General features: G+C 41.3%; 2 protein-coding genes across 3 annotated transcripts; one reads left to right on the top strand and one right to left on the bottom strand.

Annotated features, from left to right (window-relative positions):
• Nucleotides 1–1,804: 1,804 nt before the first annotated feature.
• Nucleotides 1,805–5,425, top strand: adgrf3a (adhesion G protein-coupled receptor F3a). The gene is made up of 4 exons (XM_084144068.1): nt 1,805–3,109; nt 3,259–3,300; nt 4,757–4,792; nt 4,891–5,425. The coding sequence occupies exons 1-4, from the start codon at nt 1,883–1,885 to the stop codon at nt 4,948–4,950; spliced, it is 1,365 nt and encodes a 454-aa protein (XP_084000194.1). The 5' UTR covers nt 1,805–1,882; the 3' UTR covers nt 4,951–5,425.
• Nucleotides 5,418–24,449, bottom strand: LOC311102694 (ankyrin repeat domain-containing protein 66-like). Of its 2 annotated transcripts, XM_084144067.1 has the most exons (4): nt 16,293–16,382; nt 8,977–10,367; nt 8,128–8,356; nt 5,418–5,604 (listed from the first exon to the last, which is right to left on the bottom strand). In XM_084144067.1, the coding sequence occupies exons 2-4, from the start codon at nt 9,131–9,133 to the stop codon at nt 5,430–5,432; spliced, it is 561 nt and encodes a 186-aa protein (XP_084000193.1). In that variant the 5' UTR covers nt 9,134–10,367; nt 16,293–16,382; the 3' UTR covers nt 5,418–5,429. The 2 variants fall into 2 exon arrangements, with proteins under 2 accessions (XP_084000193.1, XP_084000192.1); XM_084144066.1 differs by lacking the exons at nt 5,418–5,604; nt 8,128–8,356 and adding an exon at nt 24,258–24,449 and having other exon boundaries at nt 9,131–10,367; nt 10,757–16,388.
• Between the last annotated feature and the right edge of the window lie 968 nt (nt 24,450–25,417).

Genomic DNA, 25,417 nt, shown 5'->3' with positions numbered 1-25,417 from the left:
TTACTGGCACAACGCTCTTAACCACTAAGCTACCTGCCGCCCCATGAATAATTATATGAATCCGCTTTTTAATATGCATAAAAACTTGCTAAAGTGACAATTCTGCATCCCTCCGCACAACCTCTTTGCCTTCTAGGAAGATGTTAACACTTTAAACAGCTGGACCTCACTACCCCCTTATTACGTCAACGAGCAGCCATTTTGACTGCATTGTTCTAACAGTCTAATAAATACATTTCATATATGCTATCAGAAATGTTTTCCTTTGGTTGTGTTTATGAAGGTATTGGGTAACATTAGAATATGAAGAAAAAAAATAGTATACATTTTTTTTAGCATTTTCATTAGTTTATGTTACTGTAAGCGATCTGCTGCAGCGTGCTCATGTGTGGAGCACAAAGGAACAGAGGTTATTCTTGGAATAAGTTATATTTTGAACTAGAGCTCATCGCTTACATTTTAAGAGTTATTTGGCAAAGGTAAGTGTTTTGGAAACCTCAGAATCTGTTCTCTGATAGTATACTACTTTAATATTTGAAAAAGTCACTTCAAACTGCTTATAACACAAATTATGTTTGTGATATTGAAAAATCGAATATCATAAGTGTTAAATATACTTATTTAGGAAAAGTCAAGGACGGAGGGGGGCTTGACTTTAAAAATTGCAGACATATTTCCATTTTAAATTCATATGCAGTCAAAATGACTGGATCGGCGGTTCTAGTGTTAATCCACATCACCCCACAATGTCTCCATGTTTTCACCATCATTGTAAAGCCCTAGTTATTTTGTTGCTTTCTGAAGATTATTATTTATTTATTTATAGATAAGAAAGGCTAGAAAAGTTTTTTTGTGAATAATTAAATTGCCACTCCCTGTTGTCAAAAGGGGATTGATTTATGGCTGATTTAAGATGAAATCGTCAACACTGTTATGGTCAACTCTTACTTTATTTGGCACTGATTAGGCACTTACTATAGGTCTTTGTTTTAAGTGTTGAGATGGGAAAACTTTTTTTTTCTGGAAGTTGAACATGTGCTCTTTATGACAGAATGTTAAAATTAGGTGAAATCAAAGTTAGACTTCTCAAAAGGCACCGAACTGGTGTGTCGACCCATAGAGCCATTCATTATAGAATAATTGAACTTAAATGACTCATGAGCTTAGTCCAACTGTTGTACCCAAAATATAAGCTTGTTCTTTATTCCATTGTTTGTAAACAATGTATTTGTAAACAAACACTAGCTTCAAAACATGGTTAAAACTGTAATTTTGATCTTATTCAGAGTGGTTACATTTCTCCAGCCCCATCCCTCAGCTGTTTCCCAAAACAGGTGGCGGGGTGCCCGTGTTGTCATTTAAATTACTTTTTGTTATTATAATGCATAATGACATAAATTTGCCACTGCTCTAAACTGTCGTTTTTTAAATGCATTTTCCTTCTGTCATTACAGAACCTTGCAATAGGACTTGGGTCAGTTGAAAAAAATGCTGGGGACATATTTTCACGTCTGAACTCTTCCACCTTTACCCCCAATTCCATCAACACTTATGCTAATATACATGCTTCCGTGTCCATTCTCTCCACCATGTACAATGTAATCAATGCATCTCAAAACAATTACACACTGAATGACGCTCAATTAAAAGTAAGTATAATCCAAAATCATCTTTACCAGAATGTTATCTATCTGTTCTTCAGTATGTATTATTTATAATAACAAAAGATTAAGTAAACATAAAAATAAAAAATAATTAAATTGACTAAAATATGAATCCCCCCAACCCCCTCTTTCAGGATGCCCTATCATCATCCAGCAATCTTTTGGATGGCGCTCTTAAAACGTCATGGACATATCCATCTGACATTGACAACACATCCATGGCTGAAAGATATCTGCTTTCTGTTGAGGGCCTGGTTAAACAGTCAGATGTCCAGAATATCACATACCAACACACAAACGTAGAGTTGAATGGCTGTAATCCTCAGCCGGAGACACCTTGTGAGAACAAAGTTTTCAACGTCACCGTAATCATGAAGACTAGCTCCAATTTGGTTAAAACTATAGGTTTTAAATCTCTCAGTAAATACCTACAAAAAGACGATAATCCAAACAGCATCGTGGTGTCCACTACCATTGGTAAAGGATCTGGAGCGATCTCAATAGACTTCCAGTTGATCGATAAAAGACCCCGCAACCACATGATACAGTGTGTATATTGGGATTTTACGAAACACCAATGGTCTGATAAAGGTTGTAAATGGGGTGGTCCTGGTAACGAAAACCATTGCGAATGCAACCACTTATCCTCGTTCACCACCCTCATGTCAAAGACCCCAGAGATTATTCCCTATATGAATGAGATAACCTATGCGGGCTTGGCCGTCTCAATTGTCTCACTTCTTTGCTGTCTGGTGATAGAATGTCTTGTGTGGAAATCTGTTGTCAAGTCTAGCGTCTCATATTGTCGCCACACAGCCCACATTAACATCTGCCTGTGTTTACTGATAGCCGACTGCAGCTTTCTCGCCTCCGCTTTTCCCGACAAGATCCCAGAAAATTGGTGTCAGATCTTTGTGGTAGTTAAGCATTTCTGCTACCTGGCCATGTTCTTCTGGATGTTGTGCCTGAGTATCATGGTTCTCCATCAGATGATATTTATGTTCCATCAGATGAGCAAGAAGGTTTGCTTGGGCGTGTGCTTTTTCGTCGGCTATTGCTGTCCACTGTTAATAGTTTTCATTACATTTATCACCTACAATAGTGGCGAGGAGAACTTATACTATACCTCTGACACGTGTTGGTTGGTTTATATTGGGTTTTTAAAGGGCTCGATCTTCACGTTCATTCTGCCTGTCGGTACTATTGTGGTAATCAATGTGTTCTGCATGATAGTGGTTATCATGAGGCTCTTGAGACCAAGTATTGAGGTCAACACTAAGGATGAAAAAGAAGTGGTCAAAGGTATCCTAAAAGCGATTGTCCTCCTAACCCCAATCTTTGGAGGGACATGGATTTTTGGATTTTTTGTTTTGGTGTTTGACATCACCAAAGGACCTATAGCCTACCTGGTGAACTATGCCTTCCTTCTGCTGAACGCATTCCAGGTATGACTGAGATCAGGGTTGGGTCAATTCCATTTCAATTCAGTTAGAGTGAATTGGAAGGGAATTGAACCCATCATTGACTAAGATACAATTGTCTTTTCCCTCTTCAGGTCACATGGTTTTAATGTCGTTTTTTTATACTCTTACAGGGTCTCTTCATTCTACTCACCACATATTTTGGAGAAAAAACGGTAAGCTACTTAAAGGTCCAATACAGCTGTTTTATCTAAATATCAAATCATTTCTGGGTAACAATGAAGTACCTTACTGTGATTGTTTTAAATTAAAATGGTCAAAAATAAACAAATTGCTTCTTAGCAAAGAGCAATTTCTCAAGCAATAATTTTTCTATTTCTGACTGGGAGTGGTCTGAGTGGGGAGGGGAAAACTGAAAACTAACTGTTATTGGCAGAGGACTCTACAAGGTGTCGAAAGCCTTCCATAGGAATGCTGGCCCATGTTGACTCCAATGCTTCCCACAGTTGTGTCAAATTGGCTGGATGTCCTTTGGGTGGTAGACCGTACTTGATACACATTGGAAACTGTTGAGCGTGAAAAACTCAGCAGCGTTGCAGTTCTTGACACATTCAAACCAGCAAGCCTGGCACCTACTACCATACCTCGTTCAAAGGCACTTAAATATTTTGTGTTGCCCATTCACCCTCTGAATGGCACAGATACACAATCCATGTCTCAATTGTCTCAAGGCTTCAAAATCAATTTTTGACCGGTCTCCTCCCCTTCATCTACACTGATTGAAGTGAATTTGACAAGTGACATTAATAAGGGATCATAGCTTTCACCTGGATTCACCTGGTCAGTCTGTCATGGAAAGAGCAGGTGTTCCTAATGTTTTGTACACTCAGTGTCTATAAAACACAAGACGATCACTCTTTTGACTGCACTGGGCCTTTAAACAAAATAACACGTTTGATCCTGCAATGTGCAATACCTGTTGTCTGATGACTCATACTGAATTTAATTCCACTGCTCCATCAGTTACATACATTCAGTCTGAAAATGTAATCCTAGAAGTCTTTCGTGTGGTGATGTCAAAGTGAGGGGCATTGTAACCAATTCAACTATCAAAGCCAATTAAGTGATTCATGGCTCTGGCCCAACCCATCGGTTTCTGGGACCAATCATAAGGGTTTGAATGTTTTCGCATTCCAGAAGTAAAATCGGGGCTACCTTCAGTAAATTGGGGCTACGTACTGAAACATTTAATTAAACGGAAATGGAGCCGTTCTGAATGACTAGTTGAAAACCGGGGAGGTGTTGGGTTGTGGGTTGGGAAACGCTATCGGTTGGGAAACGCTGTCAGCATGGCTGCTGCCCTGTAAATATATCACTTATTGCTTCAAGCCACACCCCACCACATCCACCAAATGGAGAAAACGTACCTCAGTCTGTTCGAGAACATTTTGGGGAAACGTGTCATTCGGTACAAACCGTTACGCAACCTAAAAAAAGTTGAATCTAACTGAATGCACCCGACTCATCTTGGAGAAGAAACGTTAGTGGGCGTGTCGTTTGGCCGGAGTGATGTGGATGGGTAACCAGGTAACAACAATACCCGATGAATGAGACAAATATGTAGCAAAACAAAGACCCATTTCAATCTATTTTTTTATTCCTTCCAAACAGGTTCGTGTTGCACTACTGAAATATTTCAAAATAAAAGTAAGTTCACAAATCACATACAATTTATTTATTGGTCTAAAACAACTGGATGTAATGTCATAGCTAATTGATTATTTATCCATTTCGCTCTTCACCAGCAGGTACAATCAGCAGGGAGTGGAAGTTCCAAACTGGCATCCACGCTGAAAACGAAATGATATTTTTAATCCAGTTTGACAATTCTGTTTCTTTTTTTTTTAGATACATTTTATACCTATACTGTTTATTCATCTAGGCTTAGTTTACATTTACATCTAAGTTAAACCCCATACTAATCAACTGAAATTCTGACACGGAGATAAAGTATGTGCAGTGTCATACAAGTATCATTGTTATAATTGTAGCCTTTTTCTGTTGTAATATAGCCTATGTAGTAGATGTTTATGTAAAATGGTAAATTACATAATAGGAATTAACAAGTTGGAAAATGAATTGCATAATATGTATAGCCTACACCTGTTGCTATGATACGATAAAACTTTTTGGGGGGGTTATTTAAGTGTTTAGAACTGTTTTTCATACTGTATGGCCAGTGAAATGTATGTAATGTAATGTCTGTATTTTTCTGCGAAATGCAACTAGTGCTTCGTGGTGTAAAACGTATTTTTTTTTATTAAATTGGTTTGAGTAAATTATATTAGCTGTTATTTGTGTGTGCAATTTTCCCAATAAGGTTTTTGTTAACAAGGTGTGGTTTTGCAGTCCTGTTTAGTTCCTCTCTTCTCTGCTCCTCCCATTCCTTGTCCGTGTCGTCCAGGGGAAAACCTTTCAACACTGCCATCTGGCGGTAGGCCCTGCACTCTGGCTCTGCACTGAAATATGATGCAGACAATCACATTAAGTAACCTACTGCACATCACACACATAGGCTTGCATCCCAATGTTACCCTATTCCTTACAAAGTTCACTACTTTTGACCAGAGCCCTGGGAAGGGATTAGGGTTCAATTTGGGAATCTATAATGATGGCCGTGTCCGAAATTTGGTCTTGCTTACTAGGCTACTGACTAAAACTGCATGTGTACTAATCATACTACATACAATTTAGAACATTACATACGGTTTAGTAAACATTTATGCAGTAAGCAACAAATATTAACATAGGCTACTATACTCACTCACCCTTACTGAGAATGCATAATCTAATGCACAATTGTGTTGCTTCCTGCCATTCGTTAATTTTGGTACAGCACGTCCCCTTATGCCACATTCAAAACAACTGGGAACTGGGAAATCTCTGACTACCGACTTCAGTGCATACAAGAAGAGACAACTGGGAACTGGAGAAAAAAAAACGAGTTCCGACTGGGAAAAATAATTTTGAACAGTCATCCAGCTCGGAGTTCCAAGTCGGCAACTCGGGCCTCTTTCTAGAGCTCCGACCTGAAGATCACTGATGTCATGATTTGACCTAGTTTTTTCCCGCATTGTATTGAAAGCATCATTACTTCATCTGATTATCAGCTGCAATAAATACATTTAAAAAAAATCCCCATCAAAATCCATCTGTTAAGCTAGAGATATGTTTTTTGTATGGGCTGTCTCTCAATCCACGGTATCCGCCACTTTAATATCTATGATCCGCCAATGTCGGCCTTCCGCATCTGTGGTGGAAGGTGGCAGAGCCACAGCGGTGTTCGTCAGACCAGGACACATCCTGAAAATGTATCTTCTCACGAAAACGTCTGTAGCGTCCGAGAGGTTTGGGCTACACACTATTGTGACCCCACAAGTGTCACGGGACACGTCTGAAAGTAACCCGGTACTGAGCTGAAAAAAAATGAATGGAAGTTGGTTAAAAGTCATGGGAAGTCATCAAAAAGTAATGAAATTCCATCTGTCAAAATGTGTATGAACCCTTAACAGAGAATAATCTGGTGTCTCTATAGCATAATGTCATTTGGGAATTTCTGTGAACATAGTCTAATGGATCGACTTGAAAAAAGACAGCTCCTGCAACTCTTTCATCCCAAGTCAAGCGCTGGAATTGAAGGAAAGCTGGCGGGTACACAGTTCGAATGCTGGAATTATTTTGGATGAACGTGCGAAGGTAACCTACTTTTTGAAGTGAATTGTTTGACAATCAGATGAAAACATCATGACTGGTTCTGTTTACGGCACATGAAAAGGTAATACATTTTAAGGGGGGGGGGGGGGGGACTGGCCGCTGTCTGGGGACTCCAAATCACTAGTCCGCCCCTGACTAGATGCTGGCCTCTGTCTGGGGACTCCAAATCACTAGTCCGCCCCTGACTAGATGCAAAGCCGAAATTAGTATGACATCCTGGCAATTAAAGCATAGCCTACTTAATTTTCCACATTTTTACTATTCACGTTTTTTCGCATTCCCAAAATGACTACTATTAACAACGCAAGTAGGCCTATGGGTTTTCGGATACGGCCATTGATCCCCTCAGACATCATTCAAATAAAGCAGTGAATCCATCATCTATCAGCAGTGAATCTTTCATATTATTGTGCATGATGCAGAAATAAATAATCACATGAATTACGTCACACATATCCCCTCAGACGTAATAGAAATGAAGCTGTGGAGCAGTGGTGTTTACTGTACTTTGAAAGAGAAGAGAACATGAGAGAAAATTAGAGTTCTCACTTTTAAACTAGACTTAAAGAAGTCTGGCAAGAGGGGACGTTATTCTTATATCAATCACAATTCATTACCCAAATGTTTAGTAGACTAGAATACATTAACCACAACAGTGAAGTATGTGTGTGTGTGTGTTTGAGCAGAGTAAAATAAAAATATAAAAATCACCGAAATGGGATAAATATAATACTATAAATATACAAAACACAGTTGTGTAAAGTACTTAAGTAAAATACTTTAAAGTATTACTTCAGCAGTTTTTTTGGAGTATCTGTACTTTACTATTTATATTTTTGGCAACTTTTACTCCACTACATTCCTAAAGAAAATAATGTACTTTTTACTCCATACATTTTCCTCGTACTCGTTACATTTTGAATGCTTAGCAAGACAGGAAAATGGTCCACTCACACACTTATCAAGAGAACATCCCTGATCATCCCTACTTCCTTTGATCTGGCAGACTCACTAAACACAAATGCTTCGTTTGTAAATTATGTCTGTGTGTTGTAGTGTGGCCCTGGCTATCTGTGGTTTGCTCAATATAAGCAATTTGAAATGATTTATACATTTACTTTTGATACTTAAGTATATTTAAAACCAAATACTTTTAGACTTTTACTCACATAGTAGTTGCTTTTACTTTAGTCCTTTTCTGTTAAGGTATCTTTACTTTTACTCAAGTATGACAATTGGGTACTTTTTCCACCACTGACAATACATACCTTTCAAGAAATCGAACACAGTCACTATGTCCATAGACTTCTGCTATTCTGACTGGTTTGTCCCCAGAGAAGTCTTCTTTGTCTATGGGGGCGTGTAGTGAGTGGAGCAGGCGCAGCACCCCAAGTCTCCCAGCCTCGGCTGCAAAGTGGGCAGGTGTCCATCCACTATCAGTTCTCAGGCAGGCTCTGGCTCCGTGCTCCACCAGAATCCTAACAGTCTCGGTCTGTCCTGGGAAACAGGGACTAAATGTGACAACATATTTAAAAAAAACTAAACAAGAAAGAGAGCCTCCCAATGCAGTTCATAATAAGCATGATTTGACAAATTATGAGTCCCAAATGGTACCCTATTCCCTTTATAGTGCACTAATTTGGTCAAAGTAAGTGCACTATATAGGGAATAGGGCACCATTTGGGATGCAAACTAAGTGTTATGATAGTGGGCATACTGTAGGTTGTCACAGACAGACAAATATTTAATGTTCTGTAGGCAAAAGTTGCAAATAAACATTTTATTTGACATTTTATTTATTTAGCAGACACTCTTATCCAGAGTGACTTACAGTAGCGAGTGCATACATTTTTATACTTTTTTTTCGTACTGGTCCCCTGTGGGAATCGAACCACAACCCTGGCGCTACAAGCGCCATGCTCTACCAACTGAGCTACACGGGACAAACACAACCGACGTGATTCCTTATTCTACATGTCAGAGAGGCATGTTTGTTCTATAAACCAGTACATCATGTTTGTTCTATAATATATTTATATCTGAACGTTTCATAACATTATACCCTGCTGAATGCAGCCCTCTTGTTTAATGGACACAAACCTTCTAAAGACGACTACCTTTGGCTGCAGCCCAGTGAAGCGGTGTCTTGTAGTTCCAGTCTATGTCTCTATGATTGGGGTTACATTTCTTCTTCTTCTTCTTCTTCAGAATCTCCTCCACTAGATCAAAGTCTCCAGCAGCAGCTGCTTGGTGCAACTCTGTCATTTCTAACATGATTGGAAAAAAAGGAGGTTGCCAAGCAACGTTCAACAACACAAGAGCTTACAGCTCCAGGGTGAATTTCCCCTAGGAACAGATCGAGCATCAGCTTCCCCTCCCCCCCAACCATTAGTGTGGAAATGCTAAACTGACCCATGATCAGCATCTAAGAATGAACCAGGAAGTATGTTTGCCCTCTGGTGGACTGGTAAACAACTTTCACACATTAGCCCAATTCCCAATTCTTTCATCCTTCCCAAGGTGTGCACTTGTACACTCCTCCATCAAGGATTAAAAAGCATTATATTAGTGCAGGTTCAAGGTAGAATTGGACTTGGGATAACTGATCCTTCTAATCTTGAAAGGGAAAACAAATTCATACATGACTACCATGCAAAAAAAAAAAAGACAATTATGGCAACAAACTGACAAAAAGTAGGCTATTTGAACTTTAGAGTATTGAGTATAAAAACTACAAACAATATCTTTGATAATGCATTCTCAGTCCCATTTTATTGCTTTCAATTCCAAACAAGGTACAATTTCATGACATTCCAAGACAGATACTAACACTTTCATTGAAACATCCTTTGAAATTCCCATCTACAAGCTTTTCAAAACCTGTTGTTTCCAAGTGCATTAAGTTTAGTAGCAGTTCTATTGAATACTAGTCACATGGACAATCAATTTGGCAAAGATAGCGTAGATCCCTGGCATAGGAAAACTCAAAATGCAAACTTTTGGAGGGGAAACAACTAACAAGTGGGAATCCCAGACACCACAAATAAAACAAGATCATTCAATCAAGATCATTCACCACCTAACATATATTTAAACAATTACAAAGTTACAAAACCGTTACAGCTATGGTATTTTGAACATGAAAATAGTCACATTTAATAGTACATTGTTACATTTTAGTCATTTAGCAGATGCTCGTCCAGAGCGACTTATAGGAGCAATTAGGGTAAAGTGCCTCGCTCAAGGGCACGTCGACAGACATCACCTAGTTGGCTCGGGGATTCGAACCAGCGACCTTTCGGATACTGACTAAACGCTCTTAACCACTAGGCTACCTGCCACCCCTGTAGATTTGTTTGCAGCCATAAATGTCTACAATGTGCTAACATACACAATCTCCCCTTCATCACTTCTAAAGTCTTGCTGCAAATTAGGACCAAAATCTGACCAAACCAGTTTCAATCATCAGATTCTGCCAGTTGCCAGCTACAATGATTAGCCGCCTCTTCTGAAAGGGAAGAAACATGAATTTACATTATTTATAATGTATACTGATGATTGACTTGAGATTATTGATCATTTTTACAGTGTTTTTGGTTTTACATGTGGGGCATTATTTCTTATTTGCAAACTAAGTTTCCCAATGGGATAATAAAGTTGAACATTTTAAATGTATTGTAGTATTACTAAATAATATAAGAATTTAACAACGTTTAAAAACGTCAGCTGAAGCACAGGTAACCTTTAATAGAACAAAAAGCAATGAGTTAACATTTGCTCACAAGCATTCTACGGAGACGTCAGTGAAATGCTACATACCATTTCTTCAGAAGTGGCTCCCGGGTGACAATCTCACGGTATACCTCTTTCAATAAAAAGTTGAGAACTTTTACCAACCTGGTTGAGACTCGGTGGGGGAGCTTCTCCAGCAATTCTTCATGAAGTCATTCACAATCAGCTTCTCACACTCTACTTTCACTTGGTATTGAGGAACGGGTAGCTTGTTATTATTATCCATTTTCTCAACTGTCACTTTCAGCGGCTTATCAGCAAGGAGCTCATAGAATCCATCAAGAGCATTGTCATCCCAGCTGCCTTCTGAGTTCTCAAATCCAGCCAGGGAACACAGAAAGGCCTGAGGAGGGAATTCTAGTAGCTGAAGTGGAACAGACTTCAAAGACTTCAAATCAGTTTCGGACTCATTTCCATAATCCACAAAGACAACAGAGATAACATCCGTTTTGCTAACAATCTGAGCTCGATACCATTGCTCGTCTTCGGCAAAGAGAGCCAGACAAAGACTTCCAGAGCTCAGGGTAGTCATGAGGACTGTGTCCTTCTGCTCAGCGTTTCCAATGAGCTGACAAACTTTAGAGATTTCAGCAAGCTCCTCAGAGTTTGCATACTGGCACCAGAAATAACCAGGGCCAACTATGGAGGAGGCGTACACATCCAAAGTCTGTCCCAGGAACATATCAGGTTTCCAGAATTGCAGCAGTGTAGTATGCTCTCTGTGACTCCTCTCCATCTGGGATGGCAAAGATCCAGAACTTGGGCTTTGTTGGTCAAGGTGAGTAGATTCTCCAGCTGAACAACCCAGATGTAGTGAATCTGCTAGTACGATGTTCTTGTCCAGACAGACCTCCCAAGTGGATCCAGTCTCTTTGATGAACTTGCATTCCAATTTCCTCGCACTGTCCGCATTTGCAACTTTTTTGACCTGGCAACTAATTTCCTGCTCCAATCCTTTGTCTTTAGTGTCCGCAAGTCCACTTAAAGAACAATGGATGCTAAATCTTGGGTGCTCCAGGAACTGGGCGTCCAGCCTGCAAACCTTGAGGGGTGAAACGGATGCTTCATTACCAAAGTCTATGTATTGCACATTAACTTTGTCTTCTCCATTTGTTCCTAGAATGACTGCACGATACCAGGAATGGTCATCTGGAAACTCAGAATTCACCAGATCCCCTGGCTGCGGATTGGCAACGTTCTTGCGTGCAACACCATCTGATTGGTCAGAATTGAGTCTTTCCACAAGAGAGAACAGATACTTTTCATCCTCTACTAATTGAACAAAGAAACTTGATGGACTGTTGCATTGTGAAACATAGACATCTGCTACCCAACCTGGTTTTATTGATCGTGTTGGAAGATTTTCAAGTTTGGGGACACTCTCGGAAGGTACATTGGATCCACTTGAGGAGACTCCTGCAAGACCATCAGAACAGATTGTCCTGACTGCCAGATTGTCTCCTGAACATTGCGTGGTGCTTGGTGATATATCCATCATTGGAACCTCAGTGGAATTCAATTTTGGAGTTGTTTCTTGTGTAAGACATTTATACCCAGACAGGTTCAAGGTTTCATTTGAAACAGTCACGTCAGAGGAGAAGAGCTCGTCAGCGCACTCGGTTTTGCTGTGGACGTGCGAATCAGAGCAATGCCAGTAACTTCGCATCAAGTCGTTGATAACATGCTCCTCACACTCCACTTTGACCTGGTATTGTGGGGTGAGACTTTCCAGATTATTATACATATTCTGAACTGTAACTTTCAGTGGTTTGTCGACTACAAGCTGATAAAACCCATCAACAGCGTTGTTATCCCAGGCACCTTCTGGGTGCTCAACTCCAGCCAGAGAACACAGGAAGGCCTGTGGGGCGCTCTCTAGGAGCAGAGGTGGAACTGACCTTATCGCCATAAGATCAACTTCGGACTCATTTCCATAGTCCACAAAAAGAACAGTGAAAAGATCACTAGTTTTGCGAATGATCCGAGCTCGATACCATTGGTTGTCTTCTGCAAAGAGAGCCAGACAAGGACTTCTGGGGCTCAGGGTATCCATGGGGACAGGGTCCTGCAGCGCAGAGTCTACAAACTCTTGAACAATTCTTGAGATCCTGTATAGCTCCTCAGAGTTTGCATGTTGGCACCAGAAGTAGTTAGGTCCAACTATAGAGGATGCATAGACATCTAAAGCCTGGTTCTGGGAAATGCATGGCTTCTTGTACAGCAGGGGAATCGGGTTTTCACCTGAACAAGACAGTTGTGATACATCTGCTCTGACTGTTCGACTAGCTTCAACTAAGGAATGTGCCAACACAATACCTTGATCTTCTAGACTGACCTCCCAAACTGATCCGGTCTCCTTCATGAATGTGCATGCCAGTTTCTTCTCAGCGTTTTCTGTTGTTGTAGCCTTTTTGAACATCATTGTGACATCTTCATCCCATATCTCTTTGTTGTTAGCATTAGTTATTCTTCCAAGTACACAGTGAATACTGAGCCTGGGATATTCTATGAACTGCTTGTCGAGTTGTTTGACTTTCAGAGATGGAATAGTTGCTTCATTTCCAAAGTCTATGAATTCAACATGAACGGTTCCATTCCCAGGTTTGCGCCTAACAACTGCACGATACCATGAGCTGTCTTCAGGATACTCTGCATTCACCAAGTCACCGAGCTGCAGTTCGTTCAAGTCAACTGGAGGGGCATCACAAAATGACGGTGAGCCATTTAGTTTCTCCACAAGAGAGAATATATCATCTTCATCCTTTGTCAACTGAATAAAGAAACTGGAGGGGCTGTTGCAGTGTGAAACATACACCTCTGTTACCAACCCTGGTTTCAAGGGTCTTGAAGGAAGGTCTGTGAGTTTGGAAAAACTACACATCTGTCCACCATGTTCAACCATAGGCTTCATTTCAGGTGTATTGTCCAACAGTGACTGCTGAGGAGTAGACTGTCCAACTTTTCTTTGTGGAGATGCGAAACACATTGCAGTGGTACTGTGCATTATTACCGTTCTCCTCACATCCTGAGATGTTGGCATTTGCACACTTTCTGGCAAACTCAATTTAGTAGTTGATAGTTTAGAGCTCAGAGAAGGCGATTGGACAAAAGTTATTTCTTTTCCTGGTCTCGCCTCTTTCAGCTTCTCTCTGACCTTCTCATTTACATGTGTCGTTCCGTCATACAGTTCAACTAAAAGCTTTCCACCAGAGTCTTTAGCCACCGCTGTGATGGTAAAGCTCAGGTCCGTGGCATGCTTTTCAAACCAGCGGTTGACCTCTTGGGATACATCTTCTGGAACACCGAAGAGTCCAAACGGAACAGCTTGCACAGGAACTGACATGAGCGAGCCGGCTTCCACAGGGCAGGGAAGGATATCTGATTGACCCACTGCAACTGTGTCACCATAATCCACAAAGTGAACCTGAAGGGTTGGATGTGTTGCTTTAATCTGTCCTCTGTACCACTGGTTATCAGTGTATTTAGCTAAACAAACAGTTTCTAGTGATTGAGGACAGTTTGTGCTCTGCAGTGGCTGGTGGCAGAAATGCTGAAGATATTTTGTCAATTTGTCAATCACACCAGAATTTCTTTCAAGCTGGCCATAGAAGTGAGAAACACTTTTTGCACTCGTTATCCACACCTTCTCTTTTCCTCCAACTTCAATATTGTGTAATGAGAAGTTTTCCGTGTCGGGTGGGGCAGAAGAAAGTGGAGGAGCTGGGGCCTTTACTCCTTTCTGAACCAGTAGTTTGCATGCGCTTTGAACTGGTGTTTCAATATCTACCATATTAACCACCAAGCCTTGGTTGTCACGCATGACTGCATGTACAGTGCATTTCAATCCTACATTTGAGTCAGCAGTGGAATCTACAAACTTCTGGAACTCCGATGAGGCAGCATCACTCCATTCTGCTGGAACAGGACTTGTAGGAGTGTTCAGATTCTGCAGGAAACACTGAAAGGCCTGGGTCTTCAGTCTTCGAAACACTGGGTCCAGGGGGCGCAGGTCCTGCAGAGAGACCCTCCTGGTTTGTCCGTAATCTAAGAAACGCACCTCTACATGGGGAGACTGATCATTCTCAACGATCCGTGCTCTGTACCACATACCATTGTCATGATGTAGAGCAACACAAATGTCTTCATCAATTTGCTGTGGAGAACTGGAGGCATAACGATGCTGCATTTCTTGCATAAGGATCTGAAGACTTGTACCCTCTTGTGCCATCTGGCACCAGAATTTTGCCGGACTTTCAATACAAGATACTTTGACCTCCAAGGTGCTTCCTACCTGGAACAAATGTTCATTGAGGACAGTCTCTGTTGCTGAGGGAGAGTGTGGCGTGGTAAGGGGAGGCACACTGTCGTGTATGTCTGTGGCAAAGCTTTCCTCTTTGACTCGTGGTGGAGGCCTCTCAGACTCCAGAAGACATCTCTCCTTCACTCCAAAAAGCTTGTTGATGTTTACATTGTCGTCTCCATAGAGTGTCACACAGTTGATGCCTTCTGACAAGTTGTGGTATTCAAATTTGGCGATGACAGTCTTGTGCAGCAGCACAGATTTCAGATACTTTATTTCATCCACTGTCCATCCAAGGCCTTTGTCCTCAATACCGTGGAGGGAGCAGACATAAGTTACAACTGGCATTCTGAAGAACTTGGCAGCCAGTGGTCTGATGTCACCCACATGGACAAAGTCTGTCTTCCCATAATCCACATGTAGTACTTCCACAGCACTGTCGGATCCAATGTCCTGCTGTAGCACAGATCGATACCACTTGCCATCGCTCCCTCTAGCTGCACATGGAGCGCCTGAGGCCAGTTGTGTTGCCTTGCAAAAAGCAGATCTTCCTTCGTAGTAGTCATGAATATGCTCAGAGAGTTTCTTCAGCTCCTGAGAGAAAATTGAGAGTTTGCAGAAGATACGCTGTGGGTTTATCACCTCTGTGACTTCCACAGTCTCAATGGAGTCTGTTAGCAGTTCTGGATAGAAGTATTGTTGAAACTTCTCAAGTTCTCTCCCAGCATCAGGCTGTTTGTGTGACACTGTAGGAGGCAATGCCTCTGTCGAGGCAACTTGACTCTTTGGCAAGTTCAGAGACGATAGAACAAGTTGTTTGAATGTGTCACTGGGGAGCTTTCTGGCAAAGCCGACTTCGCACATATGTTTGTTAACGATCGGAATATAAAGGAGGACTGTTCTGTCTGGCATCAATACATCCTGAACCATTCCATTGACCGTTTTGCCACAAAGAGACTCCAAAAACTCTGAGGCTGTTGGAGTCCATTTGTTTTCATGGGATAAGGGGGACACATTGGCAAGAACACAGAACTCCACTTCTGGAGGTAAAAGAAAACAGTCATTCTGACCCCATGCTAAGGTGCTGTTTGTAGCAACATGAGCTCTCCCTTCATCAATGAGAAACACATTGTAAAGCTGCCCATGTCTTGATATTATCCTAGCTCTGTGCCAGGTTACATTCAGATGAGCTAGACACAAGTCTCCAGGGTTTCCCTCTGATTCACAAAAGCTCTGTCTGGGAATCTGAATTCCCCTTCTCATTTGCTGGTAAGCATGTTGCCTTTCTTGATCAAAGTTGCCCCACAATTCCACTAGAGCACAGATAGGATTTAGGTTTACCCTTGTAATGAGAACTGTGACTTGGGATCCTGGAGTTGGCAGTCCAGGAATGGAACACATTTTGAGTAGAATTCAGGACCTCAGGTCACAATTACCCTGGGAATACAAAAAAACAAGAATTAGGTATGTGGATGGTAGGCTACAAAGGAGGTTGGTGGCACCTTAATTCGGGAAAACAGCCTTGTGGTAATGACTGGAGTGGAATGGTATCAAATACATCAAACATATGGTTTCCATGTGTTTGATGCCATTCCATTTGCTCCATCAGCCATTGTTATGGGGCGGCAGGTAGCTTAGTGGGTAAGAGCGTTGTGCCAGTAACCGAAAGGTCGCTGGTTCTAATCCCCGAGCCGACTAGGTGAAAAATCTGTCGATGTGCCCTTAAGCAAGGCACTTAACCCTAATTGCTCATGTAAGTCGCTCTGGATAAGAGCGTCTGCTAAATGACTAAAAATGTAAAAATGTTATGAGCTGTTCTCCCCTCAGCAGCCTCCTGTGGTAGGCTAACCCTTTTACAATTACATTACATTTGGCAGACACTAGACAGAGTGACTTACAGTCAGTGCGTTCAACTTTTACAATGGACATATTTTCAAAATATATGGTCATCCATATGATATATATTTTTGTCATTTCTTTCATGATATATGGGACTGTTTTTGTTCAAAATTAAATAAGGAACAAATCAATGCTTATGCATAGTTGGCTACCTTGATCATTAAGAAAATAGATGCACAACACAATGTGATAGGTGGCCACTTAAAACAGATGGAAAAAAAACACAAATTATAATTGCAAAAATTAAAGGTTATCGAAAGCTCTCTTTTTGTTGTCAGTTATTCCTTCAAACTTTGCTATAACTATGTGCTACAGTTTACTATTGTGAATTATGTTTGTCAAACCAGCTTTAGCTGGTAGATGATGCCATGTTCCAAAACATGCCTAGAGCTGATTAAGCAGGTCACCAGCTTGCCTAATAAATCAGACTGCGATACCAATTATTGGTACACAGTCTGAAAAAAAGCAGTGCAAAACTTGGAATGTTGACTTACAAAACCAGAATGTTGAATAAAATTACATTTAAACTCACTCTACCGGTTGTCTGTGCGGTTGGTTTCCTCCAAACGTGACGCTTGGCATTCAGGCCAAACAGTTCAATCTTGGTTTCATCAGACCAGAGAATCTTGTTTATCATGGTCTGAGAGTCCTTTAGGTGCCTTTTGGCAAACTCCAAGCGGGCTGTCATGTGCCTTTTACTGAGAAGTGGCTTCCGTCTGGCCACTCATAAAGGCCTGATTGGTGGAGTGCTGCAGAGATGGTTGTCCTTCTGGAAGGTTGTCCCATCTCCACAGAGGAACTCTGGAGCTCTGTCAGAGTGACCATCGGGTTCTTGGTCACCTCCCAAGGCCAAGGCCCTTCTCCCCCGATTGCTCAGTTTGGCCGGGCGGCCAGCTGTAGGACGAGTCTTGGTGGTTCCAAACTTCTTTCATTTTTTGGTACCCTTCCCCAGATCTGTGCCTCGACACAATCTTGTCTTGGAGCTCTACGGACAATTCCTTCGACCTCATGGCTTGGTTTTTGCTCTGACATGCACTGTCAACTGTGGGACCTTATATAGACAGGTTTGTGCCTTTCCAAATCATGTCCAATCAATTGAATTGACCACAAGTGGACTACAATCAAGTTGTAGAAACATCTCAAGGATGATCACTCGAAACAGGATGCACCTGAGCTCAATTTTGAGTCTCATAGCAAAGGATCTGAATACTTACGTAAATAAGGTATTTCAGTTTTGTACTTTTAATAAATTTGCAAAAATTTCTACAAACCTGTTTTCACTTTGTCAGTATAGGGTATTGTGTGTAGATTGATGAGGAAAATGTTTTATTTAATCAATTTTAGACTAAGGCTGTAACATAACAAAATGTGGAAAAAGTGAAGGGGTCTGAATACTTTTCGAATGCACTGTAGATATATATACAGTACCAGTCAAAAATGTTTGGACACCTACTCATTCCAGGGTTTTTCCTTTATATTTACTATTTTCTACACTGTAGAATAATAGTGAAGACATCAAACCTATGAAGTAACACATATGGAATCATGTAGTAACCAAACATTTATTTAAACAAAGCAAAATATATTTTATATTTGGAGATTCTTCAAAGTAGCCACCCTTTGCCTTGATGACAGCTTTGCACACTCTTGGCATTCTCTCAACTAGCTTCATGAGGTAGTCACCTTGAATGCATTTCAATTAACAGGTGTGCCGTGTTAAAAGTTAATTTGTGGAATTTCTTTCCTTCTTAATGCGTTTAAGCCAATCAGTTGTGTTGTGACAAGGTAGGGTTGGTATACAGAAGATAGCCCTATTGGGTAAAAGTCCATATTATTGCAAGAACAGCTCAAATAAGCAAAGAGAAATGACAGTCCATCATTACTTTAAGACATGAAGGTCAGTCAATCCAGAACATTTCAAGAACTTTGAAAAGTTTCTTCAAGTAAGTCGCAAAATCCATCAAGCGCTATGATGAAACTGGCTCTCATGATGACCACCACAGGAAAGGAAGACCCAGAGTTACCTTTGCTGCAGAGGATAAGTTCATTAGAGTTAACTGCACCTCAGATTGCAGCCCAAATAAATGCTTCACAGAGTTCAAGTAACAGACACATCTCAACATCAACTGTTCAGAGGAGACTGCGTGAATCAGGCCTTCATGGTCGAATTGCTGCAAAGAGACCACTACTAAAGGACACCAATAAGAAGAAGAAACTTGCTTGGGCCAAGAAACAAGAGCAATGGACACTAGACCGGTGGAAATCTGTCCTTTGGTATGGAGTCCAAATTTGAGATTTTGTTCCAACCGCCGTGTCTTTGTGAGACGCAGAGCAGGTGAACGGATGATCTCCGCAAGTGTGGTTCCCACCGTGAAGCATGATGGATGAGGTGTGATGGTGCTTTGCTGGTGACACTGTCAGTGATTTATTTTGAATTCAAGGCACACTTAACCAGCATGGCTACCACAGCATTCTGCAGCGATACGCCATCCCATCTGGTTTGCACTTAGTGGGACTATCATTTGTTTTTCAACAGGACAATAACCCAACACACCTCCAGGCTAGGTAAGGGCTATTTGACCAGAAAGGAGAGTGATGAGTACTGCATCAGATGACCTGGCCTCCACAATCACCCTACCTCAACCCAACTAAGATGGTTTGGGATGAGTTGGACTGCAGAGTGAAGGAAAAGCAGCCAACAAGTGCTCAGCATATGTGGGAACTCCTTCAAGACTGTTGGAAAAGCATTCCAGGTGAAGCTGGTTGAGAGAACGCCAAGTGTGCAAAGCTGTCAAAGGCAAAGGGTGGCTTCTTTGAAGAATCTCAAATATAAAATATATTTTGATTTGTTTAACACTTTTTTGGTTACTACATGATTCCATGTGTTATGTCATAGTTTTGATGTCTTCACTATTATTCTACACTATTATTTTTAGTTTCAAAACGTATTGCCACAGTTTGCCCTACTGAACACGACCCAGGTCTCAATAGGCCTTGTTGTTAGTCAGAACATCCTTAGTTCAGGCAGTGATGCTCTTAACGCTCAGAAGCCACTGAAATGGAGAGGACAGCAGTAATCTTGCTTGAAGATATCTTATATATAATAATAAGAATAATTTATTAGGGCTTTTCCAAAACTCAAATTGCTTATATTTTCTTGTCATCTCAAACATAACATCAGTCAAAGCTTTTTGTCTGTTTTAGTAGTATTGCATGGTCATGAACTGGAAAAATGTGTCATAAGATCTGCTAGACATTTGGAGCAATGTTGTCTTTCCCTACAGCGAGGTCTTTTGGGTCTCGAAAAACGACATTCATTAAATGGTCTGTCTGCTGTGTGTGTGTGTGTGTGTGTGTGTGTGTGTGTGTGTGTGTGTGTGTGTGAGTGAGAGAGTGTTAGGGAGAGAGAGACAGGTTGTGTGTGTGTGTCCTTGTGTGTGTGTGTGTGTGTGTGTGTGTGTGTGTCCTTCGCTGACTCAGCAATCAATGGAGTAAGACGTGTGTTGTGAGGCGCATTTGAAGGAAGGATGGCGTCTGGCAAACCTCACCAGCATGGGGTCTTGTCCATCCCAGGGGGAAATCGACAGACAGGGAACAAAGCACTCTGGGAAAGGAGACAATCTCTCGGCTTGTAGAAAGTTGTTCGTAAAAACGGGGTCTGTCAGTCACGAGGCTCCGCCCAGCAAACAAATACTAGTGTTTTGAAACTGGTGAGTCAGTGAGGCGGAGAAAGAGTGCTCGAAATTAGGTGGTGAGGAGAGGCGGAGAGTGGGGGAGGGAGGGGTAGAGGCTATAGAAAGGAAAGACACTGATAAGGCACAGTGTGCTACTACATGGTAACGAACTGTGAAGGAGGTGTGTGTGTGTGTGTGTGTAAGTGAAAGCGTGAGTGTGTTTCACTAACACTGATGTTTGTTTGCTACGAGATAGGAACGCAAGCTAATGAAGACATGCAAATGCAAACATGAGTGCAGCAATTATATTAAATGAGCACACAGCACTTGTGCATTGCGGTTTTACCAAGGTGGAGTAAGAGATGTGCGGGGGCCTTGCATGCCTGTTGTCCGCCAAAACGCTGGTGTTGTGGTTGTCATGGCATTATTAATTGATCGGCTTATGTATGCTAATTTGTTTTCCCCGGGATGCGGTGGGCGGGGGAGCCGCGTGGGAGTGTGAGAGACAAGAATGCAAATTATAAACACGAGTGGCGGCAGGTAGCTTATGTAACAGTGTTGCTTCCATCCCTCTCCTCGCCCCTACCTGGGCTTGAACCAGGGACCCTCTGCACACATCGACAACAGTCACCCTCAAAGCACCGTTACCCGTCGCTCCACAGAAGCTGCGGCCCTTGCAGAGCAAGGGAAACAACTACCTCAATGTCTCAGAGGGAGTGACGTCACCGATTGAAATGCTACTAACGCACCGGTTACACTTAGTGGTTAAGAGCGTTATGCCAGTAACCGAAAGGTCGCTGGTTCTAATCCCAGAGTCGACTAGGTGAAAAATCTGTCAATGTGCCCTTGAGCAAGGCACTTAACCCTAATTGCTCCTGTAAGTCGCTGTGGATAAGAGCGTCTGCTAAAATGTAAAATGTCAATGTAAGAAAAAGGAGGAGACAGAATGAGGAGCGGCGACACCACAGCAACTTACTTTTCCCTTACTCTTTTAGGAGCTTTGTAAAAAGCCTTTTCTGCAGGGAAAAGTGCCGTTCCACCGAGTCCGCAGCAGCAGCTGGAAGGGACGTGGCCTTAGACATTTGTCAGAAGCCCAGGTGAGGGCAAAGAGAGATTGATGATACAGAGTGAGAATTCAATTATACAGTGATGAACTGTGCCCAGCGGGCAAAACTGATTACAATGCCATCATTATGACGTATTTTATGATATCATGGTCAGGTTGTATATGGACTGGATATGTTTTAATCTTTTTAGCAACCAGAAAAAAGGTCCAAAATATGACTTACTTCCCTGTTGTCACAACAACAACAAAATGATTTACCTGGAGTAACAGAGACCATTTGGTGGTTATGACGTCTTCTCAAGACGTCATGTGCCAAATTGTGTCAGCTGGGTATTTTTTTAATCCTGCTAAATATCTTGAGGCTGAGCTGGTTATCAAAGCCAATCAAGCTAAAACAATATCCACCAAGCCATGTGTTGCTTCCCGCCCGAGGAGAATTTGGCCCTAAGGGAGCATCGAAAGGGCATTTGTGGAGTAAATATCTCATATATGTAGAGAAAGCCAAGCGTGTGCAAAGCTGTCATCAAGGCAAAGGGCGGCTACTTTGAAGAACCTAAAATATATTTTGATTTGTTTAACACTTTTTTGGTCACTACATGATTCCCTATGTGTTATTTCATAGTTTTGATGTCTTCACTATTATTCTAAAATGTAGAACATTTTAAAAATAAAGAAAAACCCTTGAATGAGTAGGTGTGTCCAAACTTTTGACTGGTACTGATATATTATATAAATAAATGAGAGAGAGATAAATAAAAACAAGGGAAGAGAAGAGAAGCTCTAACCCCAGAGAGACAGAGATATGCTGGTGGCATGCTATGACACATACATGCATTTCTTTATTTCAGATGCTATACAGATACAGACTTACAGAAGGAGAGTAATTCGTTAATTTTCTATCATATTATTTTGTATAAAGATAGCCATTATATTGTTAGATCATAGGAATAACTCTGGTAGGCCTGAAAACAGTCTTCCTCACCTCAAGATCAACTATCGGAGTCAGTTGGAGCGCCGGGGTGCGCTGCCTTCATATCATAGGCCTGCAGTAGGTAAAGCTTAATAATAGCCACACCATACCAAACATTTCTAAATTGTATTAGGGTCATATCAAAAGTAAGTCAAGCCATTGTTTATAGGGAAAATACAAGCAGAAGAGCAAATGTAAACCAGGCGAAAAAATCACTACCCCCCCCAAAAAAGAAAAAAAAAAAAAAAAAAAAAATACACAACCCTCCGCAAAGCAAAATAAATTAATATCCACAACCCTCCCCTATTTTGGACCAACCCTCCCCCCAGTAAATGTCGATCTGCCCCTTAGGTTGGGGGAAAAAATCCATGCAAAACATTGTTCAATTCAAACAATTTCTGCTGAGGGGTCCACAACAATTAGCTATCGTTTTCTCTTTCAGAAACTGACACAGTCCTTTTCCAAATACAGCATCAATTACTGCTCAAGATTATAACATCCTGCCAACATGGTAAATAGACCGGTATTTTATGAAAAATATTTGACAGTATCGGTAGGCTAGGCTATTGTGTGCGATGGGAGCACGACATCATTGCCTATTTAATCCCAGGGTTTATACCAAGAAAGTACACAGAAACCCAATAATATATTGATAAATTAAATATTGAACAACATTTCGTATTTTGCATGCCGTGGGCCAATAGTTCCAAATTATATAGCAAATAATGGGCGTTATTAGCAATAACGGTGCGTGGGGACAATGACTGAGGAAGCTAAGCCAGTAAAAAAATCCATATTACAACTTGTTGTGATAATTGCGTTGTTTGCTCTACAACCCATTCGTTCGTACGCCACTGTGATCTACAATAAGGCCGTGACAACAAAAAGACAACAGTCACACAGTGGCGGAATAAATTCAAGTACACATACGTTTGTTTCATCACAAACCCCGGAGAGCAACATCTGTCCGGTGAAGTCAACAAAGCAAATATTGCACGTCACAAACAGTTATATGACCTACAGCATGGTCAAGCAAAGTTAACGTTTGACAGTTTACTAAACAACTACTGATTTAGAACCACAGTTACCCGCAAGTCAGCCCAAATACAACAGGAGCACTGCCTCCGCTATTCCAGCACCATTTCAACTTAAACATTTACACATCAAATCAACAAGGCTATATATGCTTAGTGTAGTACACTGAAAAACTAATTTATGTATGGCGTGCGCCAAATTTATGAATCTCAATATTTTCGTATGTGTGCAGACTTTTCAGAAATGGCGCATGCAGAGATTTACGCAACGGTTATAAATGAGGTCCCAGCCCCATGGACAATCGGCTGAGTAAATTCAAATATAATTATATTCAACATTCGTGACAGACAAGGGACGTTTCGGGGTTTTTTTCTATGTAAATGTACGTGGCTATATACTGTACACAATGAAAAGCATCGCCACATTCAGGACTAGTCACCAGCTTGAGATGGTCAAACTGGATGTCCCAGCGAGGAGTACTCTGTCATTCCATGGTGAATGGAAACTCCAGCTATTTGACAAGTAATTCAATATACCTACCACAACGTTTTATAGAAAACCATAGAACCCACAATCGTCTTGTAGCCTATTACAAAGCAGACTTCTAATTAGTTCTAAGCAACCATTTAGAAATCAAATGTAAATTCAGAACAAATCCTTACCAAGTTTGATGTAACTTATGTTTGTGAACGTTTTGTATTTCCTCATCGCGATCCAATTGGAATCAACCACCACATGCAATGGACGCCAAATAATTAGTGTTTATTGAAGCCAGTCTACCGGGGAAGGTGGAGGTTGAGGAGCACCATAGACCTATTTAGACATCGCATCATTGTATATGTCCTACTACGGTGTCTGTGAGCATGGGCAGCGCGGTTGAGGCCACCTCCATTGAAGTAGTCAATTTTCTTCTTCTTGGCAAACAAACTGAAAGGGTGCACACTGCCACCTACTGTGTGTTGTTTGATCAGGGATAAAGCCAATGTTGGCGATTTACTGCCACCTGCAGTTATGGAATGTTTGCTCAGGAGTATAATGAATTGGTTGATCCCTCCTGATGACCTAGAATTATGTGATTTTTCCTTAACCCGTAGGAAGTCCCACGCACTTGACTACTTCAAAATGGTGAAAGTCGTCAATGACACTGCCCATACTAAAATAGGTTTTTGGGTTCTAGAGTCCTCTGTCTATCTCTATGGGGCGCGCGTCACCTGTTGCGCCCACATCCGCAAATTGATACATTAAAGTCATGAGTATGTTTACAACTTTTTGATAATGGATTAGGCAGAATCTACTGCACACCCAAAACCGACTAATTAAGCTGCTGGAGACAAATTGCAAGACTGGAGAAACAGGAAAAAGACTCAGCACATTTATTTTAATAATAGCTGAGATTTCGGTCAGTAGACCTTCATCAGACCATGTAGAACTTTTTTGACGGTGCGACTCTGAATGCAGCTCAAATCTGACTGTTGAGCGCTCCTCGCAACAAACCAACACAAACAGGTAGGTCCCAGGGGCGGTGTGTTCAATAGGGCGATATGGGCGACGCACTGCCAAACGGGAAAAGGAAGGGATTTTTTTCTAATCAATTATATCACGGCAACAGTAGTTATCAGTGTTGTAATCTAGACGTCTGATCTGCCACAGTGCCACTAAATGTCCAATCAGGCTAAAGTCGTGCTTCAAATGCCCCCCCCCCCCTTTTGGGGCGATTTCAGTCAGGTTGAAAATCGCCCAGAAGTCTGTCATAGACTCCCATGTAAAATCTATTTTTTTCAAATATCAGAGCTTTCAATACAATCTCTATGGGTTTCTGAGG

Source organism: Coregonus lavaretus (assembly GCF_964263955.1).
Source record: "Coregonus lavaretus genome assembly, chromosome: 27".
In the NCBI taxonomy this organism is placed as follows: Eukaryota; Metazoa; Chordata; class Actinopteri; order Salmoniformes; family Salmonidae; genus Coregonus; species Coregonus lavaretus.
Note: the sequence above shows the minus strand (reverse complement) of the source record. Positions and strands in the feature narration are given on the sequence as shown.

Excerpts from the sequence above, each read along its gene's own strand:
- adgrf3a (XM_084144068.1), top strand. The coding sequence starts at position 1,883 with ATGGCTGAAAGATATCTGCTTTCTGTTGAGGGCCTGGTTAAACAGTCA. Across the intron at positions 3,110-3,258 it reads TTCTGCTGAACGCATTCCAG|GGTCTCTTCATTCTACTCAC; the intron begins GTATGACTGAGA and ends ATACTCTTACAG. Across the intron at positions 3,301-4,756 it reads CATATTTTGGAGAAAAAACG|GTTCGTGTTGCACTACTGAA; the intron begins GTAAGCTACTTA and ends CCTTCCAAACAG.
- LOC311102694 (XM_084144066.1), bottom strand. The coding sequence starts at position 16,352 with ATGTGTTCCATTCCTGGACTGCCAACTCCAGGATCCCAAGTCACAGTT. Across the intron at positions 10,368-10,756 it reads CCCCACCGAGTCTCAACCAG|AAGAGGCGGCTAATCATTGT; the intron begins GTTGGTAAAAGT and ends CTTCCCTTTCAG.